We start from the raw sequence: 24,798 nt of genomic DNA on the forward strand, positions 1-24,798 counted from the left end.
CCACACAGGCCTCAACACCTTTTGCCACTTGCATGAGGGGGTGCTGGGCTATAGGCCAGGGCCTCAGGAATGGCTCAGGATACCCTTGTGTATCCTGCTGACGCTCTGGCAGCCCTTCCAACCCCCACCCACATCGTGGCCCAGGAAAAACAACTGGAGACACCCCCCACCCCCAGGTTTCTTTCAGCTCATTTCTTTAATAAGGAGACGCAGCTCGTTACAAAATTAACAATTCGACAAGAGATCAGACAAGAACAACAGAGTCCACAGAAGGGGTGGAGAGCATTGCCAAGCAGGAGGAGGGGGCAGCTAGGGCTCCACGAGTGTCCACCTCATGGAGACGGGGAGCTCCTGGTGGGCCCTCACATTGCCTGGGTGACCCAGATCAGGCTAGGCTAGGCTTTGCCCCTAGTTTTGACATTTTCTGGCCCCAAGGTTTTCACAAAGCAGCAGATCAAGTCCTTCGGTGAGCAGGAGTCAGGGCAGAACGGGCAGGCTTCTCTGAGGGGGACCCTTAAAGCCCTGATTGATTGCTGATGAGGGTGGAGGAGAAACTTCAGTGTCCCACATTCTGCCTCACCACCTGGCCAGACAGACCCCCTCAGCTCTTGCCTTGATTCTGCCTGGAGGTGGGGAGGCCCTGCAGTGAAAGCTGATCCCAGCCTGCCCTGAAATGGTCCCCTCCACTGTCCCCACTCTATGACCCCAGCACAAGGGGGACATAAAGTCTGTCACACTCTGCCCAGGCATGGTGGTTTGTAAATGGTAGCGCCCACCTTGCTGGCTCTGGCTTGTCTAGTACACCCACCCTGGTTCTTAACTTCTCTCTCTTGCCTGAGGCCTCCTGGGGGCCATGAGGAGCCTGGGCTGCGGGCTGGGGACTGCAGTTCAACGTGCTGGCCAGAGCCCTCAGAAGGCCTAGTCCCGCTGCCCACCTCTCCACTGCTTGGCACACCGGGCCTGGGCTGTCCTAGGAGCAGATGTGAGTCAGAGCCCGGCACAGCGTGCCCCCGACACAGGGTAGCCCACACTGCTCCAGGGTGGGCTCCACAGATTGCAGGGTGGAGTGTGGGGGAAAAGCTTAACCCATCATGTTGCCCAGGGTTTTCCCTGAGTCCTTTCTCCATGACTACGCGTGGACCCCCAGGAGTAAATGGGAACCCGACCACACAGCGAGCCACTGGCTGGCCGCTCCTGAAAGCCCTGGTCATCTCTATAGAGCCCCCAAGTCTGTATCCAAAACCATGGGGTCCCTACCACTGCCCTGTCCACACCCAGGGTTGAGATGGAGTTGAATCATCAGACTTGGGCCAAAAAAGCCAGCCAGGGTCATCTCCTAAGGCCCCACCAGAAGCCCTGGACACCATCTGTCCTCATAGCACCAGGCTAAGGGAGCAAAAGAGGGTGACACCAGGTGGGCCCGTCACAGGTGTTTTGTGGGGAGCCAGTCAGAGGGACACAGGTGCTCCTGGGAGGAGCCGAGGGCAGTCTCCAGCAGGAGGCCCCCTTTATGGCTTTTCAGTTAGTTCAGACAGCGGGAAGAAGGGAGCCGCACCACACATACACAGGACACAGGAGCAATGGGACACACACCAGACCAGACACTGCGGGGTATCCCGAGGGGTAGCCCTGCAGACAGAGGTGCAGCAGACGGCCTTCAGGGATACTGGGCCTCTGGGCCAGAAACTCTTCCATCCTGATGGCTCCCATTGCGGGGTTCCCAGTGGGGGCGGCGGGGTCAGACTGGGGACAGACGCCACATGACAGACATGGAAGGGACAGGCTCAGCCAGTTCTGTAAAATGGGTCTGGGGTTGGGAAATCAAGGGGACTCCCAGCATTGCCATGCGGCTATTTACAGAAAGTTATAGACATGCATCTTGATTAAACAAGATTTCTGTTCATAGGTTTATAGATAACTATCTTTTATATATAACTAAACACACATGAAAGGGGTCAGATGAGGCTCAAATGGCTTCAGAAGGTTCTTGTTTTGTTGTCACTTGAAAAATAAAGTATATTCATGTGTCTTCAAGTCACAGTGTCCCCTTCTCAGTATTGCAGTTTGAAGAACAAGTTAAATCTATGGTGACCAATCTCTGGCCCCCTGGGACCAAGAGGGAGAGGGGAGACATGGTCATAGGGTAGGGTTGCCAGACACAATACAGGATGGCCAGTTAAATTTAGGTCTCAGATTAACCATGAATCACGTTTTAGTACACTATGTCCCAAATATTGCGTAGGACATACTTATAAATTGTTGTTTATCTGAAATTCAAATTAACTGAGCATCTTATATTTTTATTTGTCAAATCTGGTAACCACATCATGGGGCTGTGGACCACCAGGATTAGGATTTGAGGCTCTTTCCCACCTTCCACCACCCGTGGCTCTGAAGCCCCCAATCATCCCAAGGTGGGGAGTGGGTAAGACAGAACAGACAAGGGACAGAGCAAAGGTTATGAGGGCATCTTCTGGCTCAATTTCCTATCTTTGAGAGGAGGGACACCCTCAGGGACAGGCTGTATACAGATCAGGTAAGACCTAGGCGTGGAAGCCTCAAGAATTAGCCTAGGACATTAAAGAAACAAAGAATCTCTCCCTCCCCAACCCACAAGAGGGCGCTCCCACTGGCGTCACCCAGCTCTTGCATGAGGACAGGTTTACAAGAGCGCTAGTTTTACCTGCACTGACCCTTTTCTCTCACTGAAGCCTCAGGCCAGCAAAATCCGAAACTGATTCTGCAGAGACTCAGGCTACAAATGAGAAGAGAGAAAAACCAGGATCTGAGACTGTGGCCTAGTCTCTGCTGTCCCATCGTCCAGCTGGGGAGGCTCCGGGGAAGTTGTTTCTTATCACGCTGAATACCTACTCACTGCCTGGGACTGCCAGCCGCCCCCGGCCTCAGCTTCTGCTTCCAAAGTCTAAATAGCTGCCCATAACCTGGGAGTGTTAATGTCCTTTCTGAAATGATTATCCAGGGAGAAAACAAAGTTTTTAGGCTCCACCCCTAGTTTCTGGGTGGGATTAGGTTTGGGTTATCACAGTCTTAGCCCGTCTATAAAATATCATCTCTCTACCAAGTACTTTCCTCTCCGGAACAGACTTTGGGATGAAAACTCACAGCCCCAGAGGCATCCAGACACCCTAACTCTTTCCTACTTGGCGCTGACACCCCGGGGCCATAACATCACGGAAGTAAACCTGCATGGCAGTGAGGTTTTGGAATGATGCTCTGTGGCTTGGGTTACATCAGCCCTCGGTGTAGTAAACTTATAAGCATCACTATGTTCCTTGCAGCCTGTGGACCCAGACAGGTGCCCTCTGCTCAGGTAACTCACCAGAACCAACCAAGACTTGGGGAAGGAGCTGCTCCTGGCACCACACTAGCTCCACACTGGTACAAAGACTCAAAGTCTCAGTAGCTTGCCCTACCCCTTCAGGCTGCCCACCAGAGGTGGGCTCAGTACTAGAACCCAGCCTGTCTCCAAGCCAGGGACACTCAAACCACCAGAGGGGCTTACCATTTCCTTCCCTTTTCTAGTAAGGGAGTGGAAAGTCTTGGGCTTTAGACGGAGGAAATGAGATTTATGGACACAGAAGAATCCCTGGTGGTAGAAAGTGAATTGGAAACGGGTAAAATAATAAAGGTAAAGATTGACAGGAAGTTTCCATGAATAAGGTTTGTGGAATGTGGGTGAGAGAGGACCCTGAGAAAGCACCAAAACCGCACAGCCCTGGGATGGGAGAGGAGTCCAGTGATCTCTTATGTCCATACCTGGACTCTGGTACTCTGCTGCCACCCAGATTCTGAAGGCACTCCATTGTCCTACAACTCTCTAACATGACCACAACTCTGGTTCCAAAAACCAGACCTCATGTTTGTATTACAGTACTACCTTCCTAGTAGGTATGTAGACATACGGTGCATAAAATACATGACTTCCCACGTACCACTGCGGGGTTCCCAGTGGGGGCGGGAAGGAGAAGGGTCAGTCTGAGAGCAAGGGCAGGAAGGAGAAGGGTCAGTCTGAGAGCAAGGCCAGCCAAGACCTGCTGTCCAGTCTCTTTCTGGTGGAGGTGTTCCCTCACTCCCCACTTGAATAACAACAAAAAAGCAAAGCAAAATCTAATACCCTCCTCACTTTAATAAAATTAAAAGACACATTGTGGGGTCTCAAAGCCTGATTCTCTCGAACACTATCATTCCATCTCAGGTGCCTACAGGAAGGCAAAGTGGCCCAGATGGGGCAGGACAGGAAGTGCTGCCATCTTTGCTGGGAATGTGATTCCCAGGCCTCCGGGGAAGCTGTGAGTTTTTTGTGGTAAGGAAATGGCAAGGATTTAAGAGACAGAAGAGAGAGGCTAAGGGAAGGGAGGCAAAGAGTGTTGACCTCTGGCCATGTGGGGACCTGACTCTCTAAAGGTTTGAAAGGAGACTCAGTGCAAACTTGACTAACATATATATGGCTTTTTTAAAATCAATGCTGGGGACAAGAAGTGAATGGGGGATGGGACAACTGAGAATGGGGTAGACCCTGGCAGGTTTCCTCCGCCACCCATCCTGGCATTCGTAGAGAAAAGACTCTAATGAATGTTAGGCTGGGGCCTCCTTAAGCCTCCTTGAGCCACTCCAGCTACTTCCCAGCCCTCTGGTATGGAGGGCAGAGGAATGGGACTTGGAGGAATCCAAATGCTCCCATCCCAGAAACTCCATCGTGGGTCCATTGCTCTCCCCTTTTCACCACCCTCTTCTTGCCTGGACCCAAGGAAACTAAGAACATTTAAGCCTTCCTCTTACAGTTCTCTGGCTCTGTCCAGATAACATGTCTTCAGACAAGTTGCTCCACTTAAAAGAGAAATTGAAGCAAAAGCACAATGGAGAAAAAATGCAAAGGAATTGCACTGCTCAGATTCTGGAGAGGGAGAAAGTGTCTGCGTTTCCCAATGGATGGGCAACGATGCAGGAGTTTTAATTTGGTCTTTCTGGATAAAGGGACCTCTGTTTCTTCATAATGTGATACTGTCAATAAGAGCGAGATCCTGGGACTGACTGACAGTCCCTGTTAGAGTCTGACCAATCTAGTGAATAGCTCATTTCCATGAACGTCCCAGAAACCCCACTTCTGGAGAAGCTGTGACTGACAGGAGGAAGTCTGTGGTGGCATCAGGGCTTTGGTCCTAGTTCTGGACACATCCTGTCCCCACATCTCACTGCCTCCCAAAGAGCCATCTACAAAGAATGTAGGAGCTTCTGGCGTTTGACCACAATCTTGAGCCTTTTCCACAAGCTGACAGATCGCCCACAGTCAGTGGACTTCCTTCATCTCAGGGTCCCCGGAGAACCTTTTCTTCCCATACAGCTTCACTGTCCATGGCTCATCCCAGGCTTGAAGAGAGGCACTCAAAGACAGACAGACAGACACATAGACACGCACGCGCGCACACACACACACACACACACACACACACACACCCCATTGGCCACTGTGTTGCCTTCACTGTCAGGAAACAGGAGGTGCCACCATTTTGTTGGTCCGGAACGTGCAAAAAAAGAGAAGTGCTGCAACTTTCTGCCAGTAGAGCGCCTCACTTGGGGTGAAACTTCAGTGAAGCACTGAAAGAGTGAGAGGGAACCATGACAGGGCATGCAGCGAGGGCAGTTCCTAGGACGATGAACAGAGCCAGGCTTCTCTTTTACCTCTTAGGGGACTCTCTTCGTTCAGCCGTCAAAGGGAAAGTTGGTCTTTCAAAAGAGAAGAAAGAAAAACAAGTATACAACCACAAACAGATCAAATCAAAACAAAACAAAACCTCTAAGGTTGCATAACTGAGGTATTGATAGCTCTGGATCTTGTCAGTGTCGGTGAAGGGCGCCGAGTCCCAGCTGCCGCCGTCTACTTGTTCTTGCCCAGAAGTGCGTCCACCTCCTCCTCGGGCTTGAGTGAGTGCCACTGGGCAATGGGCCTCCGGGGGTTGGCCAGCATGTCGGACCAGTGCCGCAGCTCTGTGCCTGTGGCATTGCTGCCCACAAAGATCTTGCCAATGGCTTCATTCTTACCCAGCTTGTCATAGTCCAGCACAGTGACCACCACCTGCACTTTCTATAAGGAAAACAAAGCGGGGAGGAATTGGAAGGTGAAGAGAGGCACTCCGTACCAAATTTCCCCTGCCGACAAACAAATGTTTGGGAAGGAAAGGTTTCCCAGGACCCCTTGCTTCTACTCTGGCTCCAGCAAAGACTGAATGTACAGAGAGGCGGGGCCCACACCTTTTGGAGATGATCTATGTTTCTACCGACAGCATTTACCGAACATGTGCAGTGGTAAGCACTGGCTGCGTTAGGCACTTGTTAGCGGCAGTGAAAAGATGGATTTTTACCTCTAATGAGATGAGCAGGCACATAATCACAAACTTGCAACACAAAGTGGTAAAGGTTATGCTAGAGAGGTAGGCACAAGGGCCTATGGAAATTCGTAGGAGGTGACGGGCCTGCTTGGCCCCATCAGGGCAAGTTTCATATAGTGACGTCTGAATGGGACACAGGGTGAGGATTTCTCTCAGAGGAGAAAAAGGGGAAGAAGATTCCAGGAAAGATTAGCCCGGATAGGGACAGCAACCCATGAGACTACATTGGGTGGCTGAGAAATGGACGTGCAGAATCACGGAGCTGTGGAGTGAGAGACAGGCAGAAAGTGAGGTCACCGGGGTGGGCTGGGGTCAGCTAAGGAGTTTGCATTTTATCCTTCAGACAAGCAGCTGGAAGACTTTTAAGAGGAACGGCGTGGATAATTTGGAAAGAAAGCAGTGGCACTGAGGCGGAGGATTCACTGGAGGAGGACTGGGCCTGAGGGCAGCAGGGAGACCAGTTGCTGGGGTCCTGGAGGGATGGGTACTGAGGACATGAACAAAGACAGTGGGTGTGGGGAACCAGGGCCAGACAAGAGCGGTATTTAGAGGAGAGAACTGAGGCTTGGCGACCAGTTGGATTTGTGGAGGGGACCGTCAATGCCCTTCTCTCAACCCCAGCCGACTCAGACTCATCCTCCAGGACAAAGCTTTCTCTGGGGAGCCATCCCTCCACTGTTCACGGTCCTCTCCCTGTGCCCAGTGAAGCTGTCATCTCACAGTATGTGTTGCTGTCCCCTCCCACCATGACAACCTTCAGAACCAGGATCTACCACACACTTGTGTTCCCAGCTCCTGGCAAGTATCTGGCCCTTAAGAAATGCTCAGGAAATCACGTCAGATAAATGAGAAAGGAAAAGGGCCTGGGGTCTAGGATGATGCTCAGGTGTCTGACGGGCTGCTGGGTAGACGGTTGAGCCGTTCACTAAAAACAGAACTCAGATGAAGCAGGTTTGGCAGCGAAAGGAGAGAGGTTTAGACACTGGGTTTGGACGTGTTGGGTGTGCGATGCTCGGGCAGCTTGCTTGCTATCCGCCTCAAGTTCTCCACTGGGAAGACTCCGCCCGGGCTCCCATGCCTGCTGAGCTGCCTATTGTTCCCTTGAATGATCCCATGCAAGACTCCACAGACTCTAACTCTGAGTCCTTCCCTGAAACTCCTGCCCCTCAGCCCTCTGGAGGGGAGCAGAAGTGGGCAGAGCAAGAGGAGACTCCGGGACTGCACAGGGACCGGCCCACTGCAAGGCCCTGGCTGCATCTCACTGCAGTCCCAAAGAGTGGGGCCTCCTGTTCTCCTATATCTCAGCCACACCCAAAGTGGAGAAAAGAAAACAGACCTCATTTCCAACATGCACAGAATTCGTTGAAGAAAGAGAAAGAGGGAGGGCAGGTGGAGAGGAGGGACAGAAGAAGAGCAGAGAAGGCTGGAAGGTCAGGGAGGGGAAAAGGCATCGCTGGGAGCAGGGCTGGGAGCAGCAGAGATGAGGGCAGGGATGGCTGCGGCAGGCCGAGGCCAGGGAAGGCTGGAGAAGGCGGCGACCTTCCCTCCCCAGTCACTCCCAGCCATGGGCTGTTGTCACAAACACCCACATGCATGGCCATGTTCCTCAAAGTCCTTAAAGACTGATACGTACAAGTTTAGGAATTAGTTCACGTTCATCTCATCAGAAGAGGGGACCCTTCTGAAGATGCCCCAGGGAGGGAGGCCCCACAGCATCATCAGCCCGAGCCTTCCCCAACACGTGAAGCAGTCCAGTGTCCTGCGGAGTTTCCTGCCCCCGACCTCCTTCATCCCCACCCCAGCTCCATGCCTAAGACTCAGAGGGCTTGCGCACCTGAATCTGCTCGAAGGGGATCTCAAAGCTGAAGGACTCGTTGAAGTAGGGGTTCAGGGTCTTTTTTTTCACTGTCGTCTTCTTCTTCTTGAGCCTCTTCCCATTCTGCATCAGGTGGATCTTCACATAGGGGTCTGGGGAGAGAGTCCCAACACGAGGCTCCTTAGGTCTCCTAGCTCCCGAGCAACTGGCCTACCCCGGCCTCCAAGAGACAGGGTTTCCACCTGCTGAGAGCAAGCAGGCAGAAAGCCCCAAGGCACCGGACAGGAAGTCCAAAAGGCACAGAAGAATAATTCAGCTCAAGGGTGGCAAAATGTTTCATCTCAAGGACAGCTCTGACCTGTTGGTTGTAGTTCCCAGGGGGGGTCCTGCTGGGACAGTCTCTGGGTCTAGGTGAGGCCTTGCAAAAGAGTGTGGGAACCAATTGGTGATACCTGTGCTAGGCAGGGGACAGAGTAATGCTGAAGGCAGGGCACACCTCTGCCAAGGCCTCACTCTGGCCCGATATAAGCCTCCTTGCAGATGAGAAACAGGCCAAAGAAGGCAAATGACCTACACAAGGCCACATACTGGATCAGTGACACAGCCCGCACCCATCCCCTTGGCTGGCTCCCTGGGAAAGCACCGTGGAGGCAGAGGCTTCACCAGCACCCTGCGCCATGGGCCAGCTCCACGTACCACCAGGTAAATCTGAAACTCAGCGCTGCACACACTCTGACCCCTTCCCAGGTTACAGCCAGTAGAGCCTGCACCTTCTCCTGGAAGTGTCCCCATTGTGGTGGCAGAGAGGCACAGTGTGGCCTAAGCCACGCCCACTTCCTACCCTTGCCTGAGAGGAGTAAAGTCCTAAGACACTGGCCCGTCTGGGTGATGAAGTTTTGCCGACTCTTTCCTTCATGGGCCACATGTCAAGGCCAGGCTAGTGGGACAGTACTCAGACTGGGGCAGGGGCTCCTTGGAGAAAGCAGGAGTGGGAAGCCAGAGCTCCCCTGCGGTTCCCAGAGCAGGGACATTTTTCTCCTCAGCAGGGCATGCGAGCTCCAGGGTGCCGAGTAGTGACTGGCTCGCTGGTGCCACCCAATGGCAGCCAGAAGCACTGATCGTACCTGAAAGGCCACCCACATCCATCTTCTTGAGGTTCTTCGCCTCCAGGATGCAGACGGTGAGCTTCCCGGCCGTGGGCACGTAGCGCAGGGAGGTGCAGATGTCGCCCAGCTTCTCGGGCTGTCCGGGGAGAAGTGGGACTCATCATCTCGGTCACGCACTGCCTCTAGCATGACTGGCCTTGTCTTGCCAGCCTGGTCTGAGGCCGCCGTCCCCTTCAGCACCTGACCTGGGGGCTCTTGCTGCAGTTCATGCCACAGCCAGGTGGGGCTGGACACGTGGGTATGGTCAGGCCTCTGCCCCAGCCCAGCCGAGGAGGGCAGGGCACAACCTGGGTGAAGCCGACCGGCTGTTCCTGAGAGCCCGGAGACCAAGAATGTCGGAAGCGTCCCGCCCTGCCGCCTCTCCCCAGCCCCACTCCACTTGCAGAGTGAGTCCCACTTTTCAAAGCACTTTGCCCCCTTTTCTTTTGCTAGTGTCATGGCAACTCTCTCACGGAAAGAAGGCAGGGGCTCTTGCCAATGAGAAACTGAGGCACCAGAGGGACCCAGGGTGAGGATGCAGCACTCCTGACTCCTAAGGTCTCTCCCAGCACCTCAGGTTCTCAGTCCTGGGGACTGAGCGCATCACACCATCCTACTTCCAGTGCAGCACCCTGACTCCCAGACTTGCTGTGAGCTGCAGGGCCAGAGGGACGTCCTGTGCTTCTCTCCTTACCCCTGTACCACTGCCTAGCACCACTCTAGCAGCACCAGGGCCTTGTCCCGGACAGAGAACCAATGCTTTTAAGGAAGAGTAGCTGAAGTGAGTTCTGGATACACAGCAGGGCCTCAGTAATATTTGCTGAGTAAATGCACACTGTAGCCATCATTAGGACAAGCCCCCTCCTAAGAATCCTTTAGACAGAATGTGAACTTCCATGTGGGTAAACTGAGGCACAGAGTAAGGAGTCACTGGCCCTAGAAGATACCAGAACCTTTTGGATAACAAAAAGAATGGTCTGATTAGCTGACTGCTACCAAAGACCAGACTCTACATGGACAGCGCATCCTTATCTGTAAAGAGTCTAAAAAGGAAGCCCAGAGCTAAGGAGGCTCAGGGGACCTTGCTCAGGGTCAAGAGCTCAGTGGCGTGAACTGGAACCCCAGCCTGGAAGGCTCTAAAGCCCACCCTCTCTGCCAGGCCCCGGAGGGCCCAGGTGAGCGTCAGTGCACCCCGTTCTTTTGGCTTAGACCTCACCCTGTTCTCACCTCCTCCTTGGAACCCCAGCCTTTAGAAGGCTCTAAAGCCCACCCTCTCTGCCAGGCCCCGGAGGGTCCAGGTGAGCGTCAGTGCACCCCGTTCTTTTGGCTTAGACCTCACCCTGTTCTCACCTCCTCCTTCTCCCCGCCTTGCAGGTCTCTCCACTCCTCGATGGGCTGGCCGAGGTCCACGGTGTTCATGGGCACCTTTACCTCCCCGATGATGTCGTGTTTGGAGAAGCGGTCAAAGTCGTAGATGGCCATCACCAGAGTTTTGCCCCCCAGCTCCTGGTATGGCACCTGCAGGGTGCAAAGAGATCAGAGGGGGCTGGAGTGACTGGTGCACCTCCAAGGAATGCTGTGCACGAGTCGCTGGTCTAGGCTGGCCCACAGGCTTCCTGCTCCATCCTGAGAGGCAGAAGAAAGACCTAGCAGGGCTCCTGGGGAGCAGAGCGCGAGGTCAGCAGCGACCTTGCAGGGAGGCTGCATCCAGCCTGCCATGGTCCACGCTGAGCCCAGGGCCCCGGCCATGGCCCAGGACTAAGGAAAGATCTGAAGAACTCAAGGACCGGGAGGGACCTTCCAGGCTCATCACCTTGAAAGTGAAGGTCTCGTTGAAAGCCGGGTTCAGGGTCTTCCGGTGGACTTTGGTCTCGTATTTCTTCTTCTTGTCTGGAAGGAGGAAGACTTTGACGTAAGGGTCTGAGGTGCCCCCCATGTCCAAGGCAGGTAGCTCCGCAGCCTGCAGGACCCCCACGGTGAGCTGTGGAGAGAGGAGTGGAGGGAGGGGCCTGAGTCTCCACACTGCTCCAGCCCCAGAGCTGGCCCTGGACCCGGCCCCTCCAAGGCCTCCCTAGAGGTGACAGCAGGAGGGTGGGGTCAAGTGCTGACCAGAGTAAGGCTGGCCTCCACCTCCTGCCCCAGGAAGGTGCAGTGACACTGGGGTGCCTAAAGTTGAATGGGCAACTGATTCGTCTAAGTTTGGTGGGCAACTTAATCCAGAATCAACCTGACACCTTGCCCAACCTGACACCAGGTCAGTGTCCAGACAGCTACGCCCCACATCACAGGAAGCAGCAATACCCACACATGGGTGACTGTTCTACCCCCAGAACATCCCCAAGTCCCCACCTCCACGGTTCCCCCGGCCCAGCTCCCCACACCTGGTTGGCCTGGAAGTCATAGTCCAGGGAGAACTGCAGTTTGCCCAGGTTCTCTGGCTCTTTCTCCTCTTCTCCTTCACCTTCTCCCTCAGTCAGGCCTGTCTCTGCATCGTCATCATCCTGAAAGAGCTTAGAGGAGGAGGGACAAAGTGAATTAAACGGGAGAACAGCTGTAGTCAGGCTCAGCACCTGGGCAGCAGGATGCCTTCCCCTCTGTGCCACCCTCACTCAGAGCTGGGCAGGAGCAAGGGATGGAATGTGGCACTGCCAGGGGGCACTGTTGCCCGACAGCCCATCAGGATCTGGTAGCCAGATCTGGTGTGCCTCCCTCTTCCCCATGCGCAGCACACTATGAGGCCTGGCGCTCTGCCACATGCCCTACAGTGTCTTGAGGTAGAGGACTCGCTTTCCTCATAAGACGCCCCCCAAAACCAGTCCCAACCCAGACCCCACCCATGCTGGGCAAGACATACCAGAAGTGCGGTCCAGGAAGACAGGAACAAGATTTGTCCACAGCAGTAGAAAGAGAAGGAAGAAGGTGACATGAGAAAAAATCCTGCAGCTCAAACCAGTCCCTGATGTCACAGCCACTTGGGGAGACCAGGCTGGGCCAGACCCAGGTAGCTCACTCTTGGGACCTCACACACATACGTACACTGTAGGCTCCTTCTGGGGCCAGGTACACACACATGCGTGCACATACACACACGTGCACATGCCACATAAGCACTCAACTGCCACAAGACCCTGGCTAACCTGAGACCACCCCCCTCTGGCCTTCATACTGAGTCTTTAGGATTTCTTTGAATCATTCCCAAAGCAGACATGGGAATGTGAAGCACACAGGGCTCCTGTGAACTTAGAGGAAGACTTTGGTGTGATAAGGGACCGTGTGAGCACTGGAGATGTACTCAGTGTTGGCCTAACACGTGCAAGGCCCTGTGCTCAATCTCCAGCACTGCCGTAAAAGAAAGAAGAAAAGGATCTTTCTAGTATGACCAACACCAAAAGACACCTGTCCTTAAGGTTAGAGTAAACTGAGTTTTTCAGGGTTAGGGATGGATTCCACATGAACCTGTCTTGGTGGTGCAGGACCTTTCTCTTGCCTTCCCCACCAGCCTAGCCAGACACCTCCAAGTGGGCTCCTGTTGTCCCTCAGCCTTTTCTGGCAGGAGAGCACAGGATCTCCCAGTGGTGGCTTCCTGGTGGTGACAGTGGGCCATCTCTCCAGCACTTTGTTCCAATGGCCTCGATGGGGGTCAACATATTATTCCCTCCCCTGCTTTCCAAGGATGAGGTCATGCTGACACGTGCATAAGTCCCCTTCCCGCGAGCTGACCAGCAGATGATGCTAGACTTGAGGGGCAGCCAACAGGGCCTTGTGGAGTTTGCAGGAGGAGCCAGTTAGGCTGCGGGAGCCCAGAAGCCTTGGCTTTGCCTTTCAGCCTCAGGAGAGTCGGGCTGGGCCCTCCCTTCCCGCGCCCCAACACGGCCCGCTCCTACCTGACCGCCCTTCATGTCCTTCATGTTCATGGCGTTCTTCATGCCCTTGCCCTTCTCCTTCTTATTCTTCTTCTTCTTGCAGCAGCACTTCTTGCAGATGCAGAAGCAGCAGGTGAGGAGCAGCAGGCCAGCGACCACGGCAATGGCGATCAGAGCCCACGGCGGCACTGTCGGCGCGGAGAAGGGCCCCGAGTCAGCATGCCAGGCCCCAGCCTGAGCCCCGCGCGCTGGCCCGAACAGGTCAGGACTAGGACCGGCCTCACTGCCCGTGCTCCACAGTGCTTCACCCGCGGACTCGCGAGCGATCGCGTGTTGGCTGCTTATACCTTAGGTGCCTTTTCACGAGCGCCCTGCTCTCACCTTCGCCTCCGCCCTTGGTACTGGGGAGAGCAGGCAGGCTTTTAGGTGGAAAGCAGAGTTCAGTGTGACACTGGAGAATGGGCTCGTCCCACAGAGGCTGGTCATTCCTTATCACACCTGTTCACGGGAGCCCTGCTGCCCACCCTGGTGCCGTTATGAGAGGGCTGCCTCAGACAGACAGGCTTCTTGATGTTTACTGCTCAGGATAAGGAAGACTGGACCAGGCGCGGCTCGGGTGTGTGGGGGATGGGCCGGAGTGCTCTCCGTGGTCCTGAAGCAGCTGCTCCTCACCCCAAAACAACACCTGGACGGCTCCCACTCAGCAGCCTTTGCCAGCAATTCAGAATGCGGCAGAAACTTTTCTTTTTACTTTCTTATTTATTTTTTAGTACCGGGAATCGAACTCAGGACCTTGCTCTTGCCAGGCTGCGTGCTGTGCCGCTGAGCTATATCCCCAGACCCAGAAACGTTTATTTTTCATATTCCAAAATAAACTCGTTTCAAAATGTAACTGAAAGGCTGAATAATGATTTCTGCTTCGTCACTTTTCAATCTTTGTTTTTCCCCTTTGGAGGTTGGTGCATATCACCCCTGTCAGCACCTTCATTGGTTCCAGCCCCCACCGGCCCCCCATTCCTCAAGGGGTCCCCCAAAGAATCCAAGCTGAGATCCAAGCTTTAGGAAAGAGCCCAGCCTGGCTGTGCCCCCGCCACCCTGCCCAAGGCCCCATCCCCCTGTCCGGCCACTCACAGGGGATCTTGTTGATCTCGTTGAAGAACTTCTCCTTCAGCTTGGCGAACATGTCCTCCTGACTCTCCCCCGCGCCCCCGCTCTCTGTGGAGTTGGAGCTGTCCGCTGGGCCGAGCGGCATGGTGGCCGTGGTGGTGGCAGGAGCCACAATGGGCTCCTGGTTCCTCTTAAAGATGTTCCTCATAGTGGCTGCAGGGACGGCTGAGGAGGAGCGGGGAAGAGGGCCGGGTGAATATCCCAGAGGCCCAAATACAGAACGTGCCGCCCAAAGGACAAGGAAAAGCTGTTCCCAAAGCTACAGACAGTAATACTCCCTTACAGTTCAAATGTATTTTGCTTCATGCCAGCAACTGTGGAAAACAATAGGTCATAGTATGTTAGTACATATATACTCAAAGGCCATAAGAAGTGTTTCCCACACATGGGCTCATTTAACCCAAACACAAATATTATATTATATGATAGTGTCCCCACTGAACAGACAGTTCAGAGAGGCTGGGCGGCTTTCCCAAGGTGGCTCAGCTGGAAGTCAGAAAACTGATTTGAACAAGTCTACCTGGCTCCAAAGCCTACAGTCTGATGGATTTTCTGTATCCACATAAATCTAACCTCACCGTACTCCCAGGAGGGAGCCAGGTTATCTCCAAGGCTTCCCACTTTGGCCTCTGTCCTCCCTGGCTTCCATGACAACATCCTGTCCACCATCTTGGTTTCTGGAAACATGGCCACTCTGAGTGTCTCAGCTGCAATCCTCCTCTGCTCTCTGGGGCTCCCTCCCAGCACTGGCTCTGGGGTTATTTTGAACTCAGCTCTCTGGAGATGGCACCCAGATCACATCTCAGGCCCTACACCCTCCCTACAGCTGCTGACAGGTTGCCTTCCTCCTTCAAGGAAATGGTACTCACTAAGGACAAAAGTAACTCAAACTGGGTGTAGTAGAGCACATCTGTAATCCCAGCACGTGGGAGGCTGAAGCAGGAGGACCACTGTGAGTTCAAGGCCAGCCTGGGATACATACTGAACTCAAGGCCAGTCTAAATTACACAGCAAGACCGTGTCTCAAAAAAAAAAAAAAAAAAAATAATTCAAGATCCCTGCAGAAAGGTTGGGAGGAAGATACAAAGGCAGAGGGCACACAGGAAAGAGTTCTCCAGCCCCTTTGTTGTTCCATCCTGAGAACTAAGGTTAGCACTGTATGCCAGTTATTGTTCTATAGTTTACATATTAAGATCACACTATATGTAGTATGGTATTTTGCCTTTTTTAAACCCAAATTTTTATCGTAAGCCTTTTCTTTTATGATTAAGTTTTTTTTTAATTTGAAAGAGAAAAAAACAATAAAACAGTTTCAAAACAGGTTAGAAGAGTTACAATAATTAATACTGTTAAAATAATTAATACAATACTGCATATCACTGGTCTTTGTAGTAGGTTTTTTTTTTTTTTTTTTTTGAGTAGCCCAGGCTGGCCTTGAACTTGTGATGATCCTGCTGCCTCACCCTCCTGAGTGCTAGGATTACAGGTATATGCCACCTGGCTTAAACTTTATTCTTAAAAGGCTAAATAATATCCCATGAACAGTATTACCATAATTTGTTTATTCCACTATTAAATATTAGACATTTTAATACTTTCCAACTTTTTTGCTAGTAAAAATGCTGCTATACAGCTAGGGATGTGCTTAGTGCAGAGCGCTCGCCCAGCATGTGTGAGGCTCAGGGCCACCACCCCTTGCATACACGTACGTGCACGGGGGTGCACATTACAGTGAGCACAACTTTTGGTTTTCATTTAAGGGTATGTTCTTGAGCTTCCAAACTTTGCCCCAGCCCCAATCTCATGCTCCCCTCCACACTATTTCTGCTTCTCAAAGTAGGGCCAGTCCTCTAACTAAAGTCCCATGAGGGCAGGTGCTGTGCCTGCATCAGCCTCCATCCAGGCCAGGCCCATGGTAGGGTGCAGAGGGTGTGTACTGGGTGCAGCACACAGGGGACCTAGACATGGACACACAGAAGCACTCTGGGTCATGCAAAGTTACAACACATCTCTCTGAGGCGTCAGTTTTACTTAATGACAAATACTTACTGGGAGGCTGAGGCAGGAAAATCACTAATTAGAGCCCAACCTGGGCAACTTTGTGAGAGACCCTGTCTCAGAGTTTTAAAAAAAGAACTAAGGATATAGCTTACTGCAAAGGCTCTGGCTTCAATTCTAAGTACCACAAAATAATAAAAATTTTTAAAAAGCACTGAAATAGTACACAGCAGGATCCATACGGCATAAGAACTGTAAAGGGGAAACATGGGTATTTTCTCTTTACACAGGAAGGGTGAGTGAATTCCCCATTGCACCGTGTTCTTCAGAAGGAAGTTTCGGGAGCTCCGGAGTTCTGTGCTTCCTCTAAGGAGCCAGCTGAGCCCTCCGCATAGGGAGACTGGCTCCAGTGCAACTTGCCGGACACTCACCAAGCTCTTCCCCTGAGCTGTGTTAAACAGCCTCAAGCCCCAGCTTATCTTTAAATAAAGCACCAAAGCCTCTGGACCTGTTCTGGGGCTGCCGGACACCTCGGGTTCTTTGAGAGCCACAGTCAGCCACTCCATCCAAGCAAGATGCATGTTCAGTCTTTATCTTCTCGTCTCCCCTCACCCCCGCACCATCCAGGACCCCTGACCTTAAGAGCTTTATTGGGATGCAATTCATCAACCATATCACCCATGTAATTTACTCAGATACAGGGTACGGGTCAGTGGGTTTGGTATATTACAGTTGTTCAACTATTACCGCAATCTCATTTTAGATCATTTCCAAAAGGAAATGCTATACTAATTAGCAGTTACTCTCACCCCTCCCCTCCTCCCAGCCCTGGCAATCACTCATCTACTTTCTGTCTCCATAGATTTGCCTATGCAAAACTTTTCATATAAACTGATTCATAAAATGTGAGAGTGTTTGTTTAAAATGTGAGAGACCAGCTTCTTTCATTTAATATGATCTTTTTAGGTTCATCTATATTTTAGCATGCAACAATTCTTCATTCCTTTTTTATTATCAAATGATATTCCATTGTATAAATATAACACGTTTTTATTTACCTGTTTATCAATTTACAGATATTTGGGTTATTTTCATTTAGGGGCTATTTTGACTAATAGTACTATGAAAATGTATAAGCTTTAGTGTCAACATGTTTTCATTTCTTTTGGATAAAGATTTAGGAGTAAAATTGTTGTGTTATGTGGTAACTATGTTTGATATCTTAAGGGCCCACCAAACTATCTTCCCAAGGTGGCTGCACGGATTTATATTCCCATCAGCACTGCACGAGGCTTGCAAAATTCCCTGTATCCTGGACAATATTTGTTCATAATGCCTTTCGGTTTATAGCCTTCCTGGTAAGGGGTGAAGCGGTGTCTCCCCATGGGTTTCATTTACATTTCCCAAATGATTAATGATACCAAGTGCCTTTTTATGTGCTACTTGACTGTTTTCTTTGGAGAAAAGCCCGTTCAATTCCTTTGCCAACTTCTTCATTAAATATTTGACTTTTGATTATTGAGTTGTAAGATTCCTTTACATATTCTGGATCCTACTAGTTCCTTGTTGGACGGTGGAGGTGGAGAGGGGAGAGGGAAGTTTTGGCGGGGTGGACCCTCATCCTCTGTCCATGCTTCCACAGGAGCCAGCCACTCACCCCGCAACGGAGAGTGGGCTGTCTGATACCAGTGTTACCAAGTTCTCGCTGCAGTTCTAGAGTGTATGAGGTACCCTTCCATTCCTTTGAAAAAACAAAAGTTTTACATTTCGATGCTGCCCAATTTCTTTCTTTTGTTGCTTATGTCTTTAACACTGTTTCTAAGAAATAATCACATAACCCAAGGTCACCAAAATATACTCTTTATTTTTTATAGGACCTTTATAGTTTTAAATCTTACCTTAAGGTCTACAATTTATTGTGTATGATATAAGGGGCTCACATTCATTATGTGGATATACATTTGACACAGTAGCACTTATTGAAAAGAATATTCTTTCCCCTACTGAATTACCTTAGTACTCTTAAAAAATATGAGATAGCCATCAATGAGGAGCTTTACTTCTGGGCTCTTGGACCTAATGCTCTGATCTTTATGCGTATCCTTGTACTAGTACCGCACATCTTAATGAGTAAAGCTTTATAGTAAGTTTTCATATCAGGCAGAGTAAATTTTCCTACTTTACCCTTTTATTAAGATCATTTTCGCTACCCTTGCATTTCCATAGGAACTTTAGAATCAGCTTGTTTATGTAAGAAAACCAGCTGGGGGTTTTTAAGAGACTGTGCTGAATCTATAGATCAATGTAAGCATTATTGCTGTCTTAATAATATTGTTTTATAATATTTTCCCCATGTGCTTAGATCTTTAATTCCTTTCAATACTGTTTTGTAGTTCTCAATATACAAACTTTATACTTCTGTTATATTTATTTATAGGTATTTTGTTTGGATGCTAAATGGAATTTCTCTCTCTCTCTCTCTCTCTCTCTCTCTCTCTCTCACTTTTTTCCTCTTCTCCCTCTCATGGTGCTGGGAATGGAAGTGGGGCCTCAAGCATGCCAGGCAAGCTCTTTGCCCCCGAGCCACACCCCAGCCTGGGCCTGCTCTCACCCACTTCTGGTGGTTCATTACTAGCATCTAGTGTACACTGTTACATGACCCATTTATTCGTCCTAACAGCATGTGCGTCTGCGTGTATTCCCTAGGGTTTTATGTATACAGGCGCATACAGTGGACAGGATTTTACACCTCCCTTTACAAGCCAGATACCTTTTCCTTTCTTTTTCTTCCTTCCTTAACTGTGCTGGCTAGAATCTATGTCGAACAGAAATGATGAGATTGGGAATTCTTGCCTTGTTCCTGATCTTACGAGGAGAATGCTCTGTCCTTCTCTGTGAAGTATAACGTTAGCTGTGGGCTTTTTGTACATGCTCTTTATCACACTGAGCCCACATGGCCATTTGTTCTGGATTCTACAACCTAACCTCACCTTAGACTGCCAGGACCATGGCAGTGCTGTTCCCTCCTGCACCTCGCTTCCCACCAACTCAAACCAGTCACCCGTTCCTCAGGCCCGGAGCAGCTCTGGCGGGGCAGCGGGAGGCAGAAAGCAAGTCCCCAGGATACTACCACATGTTAGGAAACTCCAAGCAGATCCCTCTCCCTAACTGCATTTCCTCATATAAAATCGCTGAACACACATACTACCTATTTTTCAGAGCTGTTGAAAATTTAATACATTTGAGCATGCTCAGTACACAAACAACAGCCAGTAAATGCGGGTTGGATCTGAATCTGACAAGTGTTCTTTGAGCCCCTTTCAAGAAGCCTGAGGGTGTGGACCTTCCCTCAAAGAGCTGACCAGTCTCAGAAAACAGTCCCGTAACAAACAGAAACACTGGGGTAAAAAGAGCCAGGCAGGAAGAAAGGAGATGTCAGTCTCCAGGGCTCACATCACCCTCAGACCAAGATATGAAGTGGGGAGCTGCGTCACAGGTCCTGAAGTCCAAGGAAAGGGCCCGGAAAGGACCACTGAGGTTCTGAGCGGAGGAATCACCCGACTTAGAGACAGGGAAGTCAGAGCCAGACCGGAAATGCTGTGGACCCAGTCTAAGGTGAGAAGGTAAGAGATGCAGCGGAGCGAACACAACACGTGTGAGAGGCAATCAGTCACTCAAGTATTTTCTGAGCTCATTGCATACTTCTCTCATGGAACTTACGTAAAATAAATTAAATAACTGCACATATGTGAACATAAGATTATCATAGTGAGAAGTGCCCCAAAGAAGAGATACCCAGTGGCATGAAGGTTTCTGCTGGGCATATCGGACCTAACCTAACTTGGGAGAGCAGAAGTGTTTTCCTGGGGAAGCAATGATTGAACTAAAACCTGGAGGACAAGTGGGAACATCCAGGGACAGAGGCAGAGAGAACAAGTGCAAAGGTCCAGGGGTGGAAGACTGGGCTAAGCACAGAGCCCCAAAGCAGGCGGGGTGGCAGGAGGGAGCGGGCATGGATCAAGAGGAGGCTGGCAGGTCAGGCAGGGCCAGGCCGGGTTCGTAAGGAGGGCCGCATCCAGGGGTCTTCACTGCCAAAAAGGAGCAGATGTGCTGGACGGCTTAAAGGACAGAGTGAGGACAGCAGGTGCGGATTTCTGCTATGAAAATTTCCCTCTGGCTATACTGACGAAAGAGACAAGAATGTGACCCAGAGGTAGGGACATCCACCGAGGCTGAACATCTTGTCATCCCCAAGCTCTTAGGAAAGACAGGACCGCAGTCCTGGGGACGCCCGCAGAGGGCAGCGACTTACCCAAGAATGCAGGGTAGCTTTTTCAGTGCCTGGAGCCCAAAGGCCTTTTAAATCTCTCTCCAATAAGCCCCACGAGGCTCTGGCTGCCTGGGTGGCAAGGACAGTATGGGAGGCTTGAGAGGGTGGCTCTTGGAGGCGCAGGGCAACAGGCCTGGGGACAGAGCAGGTCCAGGCCCAGCTGCTCAGTGTCCATCCAGCCGATGGCGCCGGTGCACAGGCCGAAAGCCTTGGCTCTTCCTTCCTCGCCACTCTGCCTCTCGGGCATCCGGGGCCTCCTCACTGCAGGCTTCTGCTCGCTCTACCCTCAGTGTCACCTCACACTGCCGCGACGCTGACTCTGCCACACCCGGCCGTGGATCCTCATGGGGCAGGCAAAGCTCGGCCAGGCCTGCCAGCTCCCACACTCCTGCCTCCTCTGCTCTCGGCCACTCGGTTCGTGCCACAGACCCACCCCCTGCACATCCGTCTCTCTCAGCCCTTGTGTCTGCTGGCCCTGGGCCTCAAATGTGCCTCTGTGCTCCTATGACCTCCCTGCGGCCATCCAGGCCCCTCCTGTCCATCATGGACCCTCATGCTTACAACTTCTCCCCAAGTCTTTAAAATCCCTCAGCTTCCCTTTACCTGGCACTCCCTGGGCAAAATGCCAGCCTTGGAGAGCTCCCGGTCAGCCTCGTCCAGCCCCATGGCTGCCCCATGACCACACAGGACCACTGGTGACAGTGCACACGGCAGCCTCAGCCCAGGCTGCACAGAAACCTTGGATGTGCCACCCTCATCTGCTCTGCCCCCGTCACAGCAGAAACTTGCATCTCCTTCTCCCTCTGCAGGCCTGGGCCTCCCGCACACACCCTCCCCTGTGATTACAGGAGGAATAGAGGCCACTGCAACTGTGCGTGGCAGCCACCCTGGCTCCCCCAAGCTCGTGGCACTGGAGGACACATCTCTCCTTACAGGGAGCCCTGTCACCCAGGCGCCACCTCTTCCCACAAGCCAGAAAGGTGGCAGGAAGCCCGGCAAGCTCCCTTGTTCTAATGCTCTCCCTTTCTCCTGCCGGACCTTTCCCCTTTAAAACAGCACCAGCCAATCACGCACCACTGGGAAGCACCCCAGCCCCTGCTCCTCCAGCTGCCAGGCCCCGACCTCCCTGCCACGGCCACACGTTAGAAGGAGCTGACAGCCACACGGCTCCATCCTCACCTCTGCCCCACTCTGAGCCACTGCACTGTGGCTTCCTCCCCAGTGTCCACTTGAGTGGCTCTTTGTAAAGTTACACATGACCTGCAGGTCACTGGACCCAAGGCACACGTTCATTTCAGCACAGCCTCTCAGCTGTGTTCACCCTAACCACGGCCACCTTCCCTCGGAATGTCCCCGCTGGACTGTCACCTACCTGACCACAGCAGCAGGGGCCACTGCCACAGTCACTGCTGAGGGCCAGGCCTGAGCCCCACGTGGCCCCGTGTGGAGCCACTTGCTGTATCTTCTCTTGCTCGCCTTCTCTGGCCACCAAAGTACTCCTCACAAATCCGATCATGTCACTTGGTTTAAAAGCCGTCCCAGGAAGACAGGCAAAAATCCTGAAAGCAGCCTAGCAACCCCTCATACTCTATGTCTGGCACCATCTTCTCCTTCCCTCCTTTGGGTCTTTCCAGCAGCCACACATGCCTTCTTCCAGCCCTTCTAATATGCCACATTACCTACACCAGGATCTTTGCACATGCTATGCCCTCTCCTACCTCACTGGTGTTATGGTTTATGTCTGGATGTCCCCTTAAAGCCTCATGCAGTCATGGGGTGGGCTTCTAGAGTTTATGATTGACTCATGGTCCAATTCTGGGATTACGGGTATGAGTGCTACACCCGCTCTGGGCTGGGGAGCTTGCATACAATATAAAGAAAGGAAAGAGGCTTGCTCTCTACTGCTGCTCCTCCCTTTTGCTCTTGCTGCTTTTGCTGTCTTCCTATTGCCCTCTGCCATGTGCTACTCTGCCTTGGAGCCAGCAGAATGGACTGAAACCTCCATAAACTGTGAGCAAATAAACCTTTCCTTCCTTAATTCTGGGCATCAGATATTTTGTCTTAGCAACAAGACAGAAGTAACCAACACAGAATTTGGCACCAGAGAAGTGGGGTCATTGCTGTGACTATACATGACCATGTGGTTCAAGAGCCTTTGGGAACAGCTTGTGGGAGGAGTTTGGAAAGGTTCAGAGATGTTGCCTGAAAGAAAAGAGCTGAAATGCCTTAGGTTGTCCTGTATGAGAGATTCTGGTCAGAGCCCAGAAGACCAGAAGGCTGATAGAAATCCTGCTGGTAAAGACCGGGTTCAGGAGGTTTCTGCTGGGAAGAAGGACTGCATAGGCTGTTGGACTCCAGACGATGTATGTTATGGCTTGGCAGAAAGTTTGTCTGCATTTTGCTCATGTCCAGAGACTTTGCCTGAGATTGAGATTAAGGGCAGCGGAGACTAATTAACCTGGCAGAAGAAGTTTCAAGGCAGTCTAATGTTGAGGCGGTGGCATGGCTATTGTTGGGGGCTTTTAGCCAGATTTATATTGAGAATCAAGAGCAAGGAGCCCAGCAGGATGATTTAAAATGTTGTGAGTCTGGCCAGAAAGGAAGCTCCAGTAAGCTGCGGACTGTAAAGATAGAGCTGAGGGGATCTCAACTGCTGAGAAGGAACAGGAGAATATAAAAGATGGCCTGAGGGCATCACAAGCAGCAGCAAGTCTCCGCTCTTTGCAGCCTCAAACCTGCAAAAGTAAAAGACTTTGCTTTGAGGAGAAAGCCACAGAGGACCATGTTCCAGAATGGCAGTGGCCAGACTATGTTCCAGAATGGCGGTGGCATAGAGAATTTGTTCCTCAGAATCAGGTTCAGAGTGCTCAGCAATACAGGCACTCAACCCCTACAGTCAAGAGAGAAGAAAGCCTGACTACTAGTCCAGCTGGCAGCAGACCCTGGCATTATCCACACGGCACTGGTTTTAGGTTCACACAAAATGCAAGATCTCTGAGGTTAAAAAGGCTTCCACCTAGAATTCAGAAGGCCTGAGAGGCCAGGCGGTGTGCCCTGAGAGGGCAGTATGTGAAGCTGTGAATAAGAAGCTTAAAGTGCACTGGAGAATCCAGAAGTTTGGAAAAACCGGGAATGTGGATCATCTGAGGAAAGCTGCAAGGAGGAGCAGAGTGGGCCCAAGAGAGAAGCTGTGGGAGATACAACCAACATCAGTGCCATCAGAGTGGAGCCATGTAAGACCTTTGAAGCTCACAATTCATCATGGATTGCTCCAGATGTTCCACATGGAACCGTAGGACTTAATGTTTATCTTGCTGGTCCCAATGCTTTGTATCCCCGTTTGTACCTTTTGGAATGGTAATGTCTATACTATGTTTTATGATCTGAGACTGTTGCTCCTTGCTGTCGCTCCAGGGTAGACCTGGTAAACTATGGTCACAGGCCAAATCCAACCCTCCATTTCATTTTTGTAAATACAATTTTATTAAAACAAAGCAATGCTCCCCAGCTCATGCACTCACTATGGCTGCTGAGCTGGGCAGTTGTAACGGAAGATTTCATGGCAGGTGAGGCCCAAGTCACTTATGAGGTGGCCTGTCAGAGGCCATGGTGACCCCATCCCAGCAGACAGCATCCTGTGTGACACATGACAGGAGCTGACGCATATGTGGTGTACAAATGACTAAGTGATTGAGCAGGGCAGGCTCATGGGGCACTGGGTCACATCACGCCACTCACAGATGACACTGACGCCCATGGGCAGTAGCATCCCCAGGGTCACCCACTGTGTCACCCACTGTATCTGGCTCCCGGTCCCAGGCTCTGCGACAACTGTTAGGACTCAGCTGCTCCAACAGTCATCAGGCTGCGTCCGGCAGCAGCCACCCAAGGCCAGCTGGGAGGGCCTGAGCAGGAGCTGTGTGGGTAATGGGACTCCTGAGCTGGCATAGTGGGGAGAGGGTGCTGTGCACAGCTCTGAGAACCTAGGCAGAGTCAGGTGTGTCCCTGGGTGCCAGGGGACCCTAGGGAGTTTCTTACCTTGCCATCAGATTAAAAAAAAAAAATTATATTA

General features: G+C 51.7%; 1 protein-coding gene across 3 annotated transcripts in view; it reads right to left on the minus strand.

Moving 5' to 3' along the window:
• Positions 1 to 177: 177 nt before the first annotated feature.
• Syt2 (synaptotagmin II) overlaps positions 178 to 24,798 on the minus strand; it is a 104,886-nt gene continuing 80,265 nt past the window's right edge. For 2 of the 3 annotated variants that reach the window (XM_005375225.1, XM_005375224.2), the window contains exons 2-9: positions 14,363 to 14,563; positions 13,253 to 13,419; positions 11,750 to 11,869; positions 11,182 to 11,349; positions 10,719 to 10,886; positions 9,348 to 9,465; positions 8,242 to 8,375; positions 178 to 6,103 (exon numbers count right to left, since the gene is read on the minus strand). In XM_005375225.1, coding sequence (XP_005375282.1) covers positions 5,897 to 6,103; positions 8,242 to 8,375; positions 9,348 to 9,465; positions 10,719 to 10,886; positions 11,182 to 11,349; positions 11,750 to 11,869; positions 13,253 to 13,419; positions 14,363 to 14,546 — 1,266 coding nt within the window. In that variant the 5' untranslated portion in view covers positions 14,547 to 14,563 and the 3' untranslated portion in view covers positions 178 to 5,896. Of the gene's footprint in view, positions 6,104 to 8,241; positions 8,376 to 9,347; positions 9,466 to 10,718; positions 10,887 to 11,181; positions 11,350 to 11,749; positions 11,870 to 13,252; positions 13,420 to 14,362; positions 14,564 to 14,681; positions 14,713 to 24,798 lie in introns of all 3 variants that reach the window. The other variant, XM_005375226.2, reaches the window with a different exon arrangement.

The sequence above is a fragment of the Chinchilla lanigera genome, unplaced genomic scaffold, assembly GCF_000276665.1.
Source record: "Chinchilla lanigera isolate Chin_1 unplaced genomic scaffold, ChiLan1.0 scaffold00005, whole genome shotgun sequence".
NCBI lineage: Eukaryota > Metazoa > Chordata > Mammalia > Rodentia > Chinchillidae > Chinchilla > Chinchilla lanigera.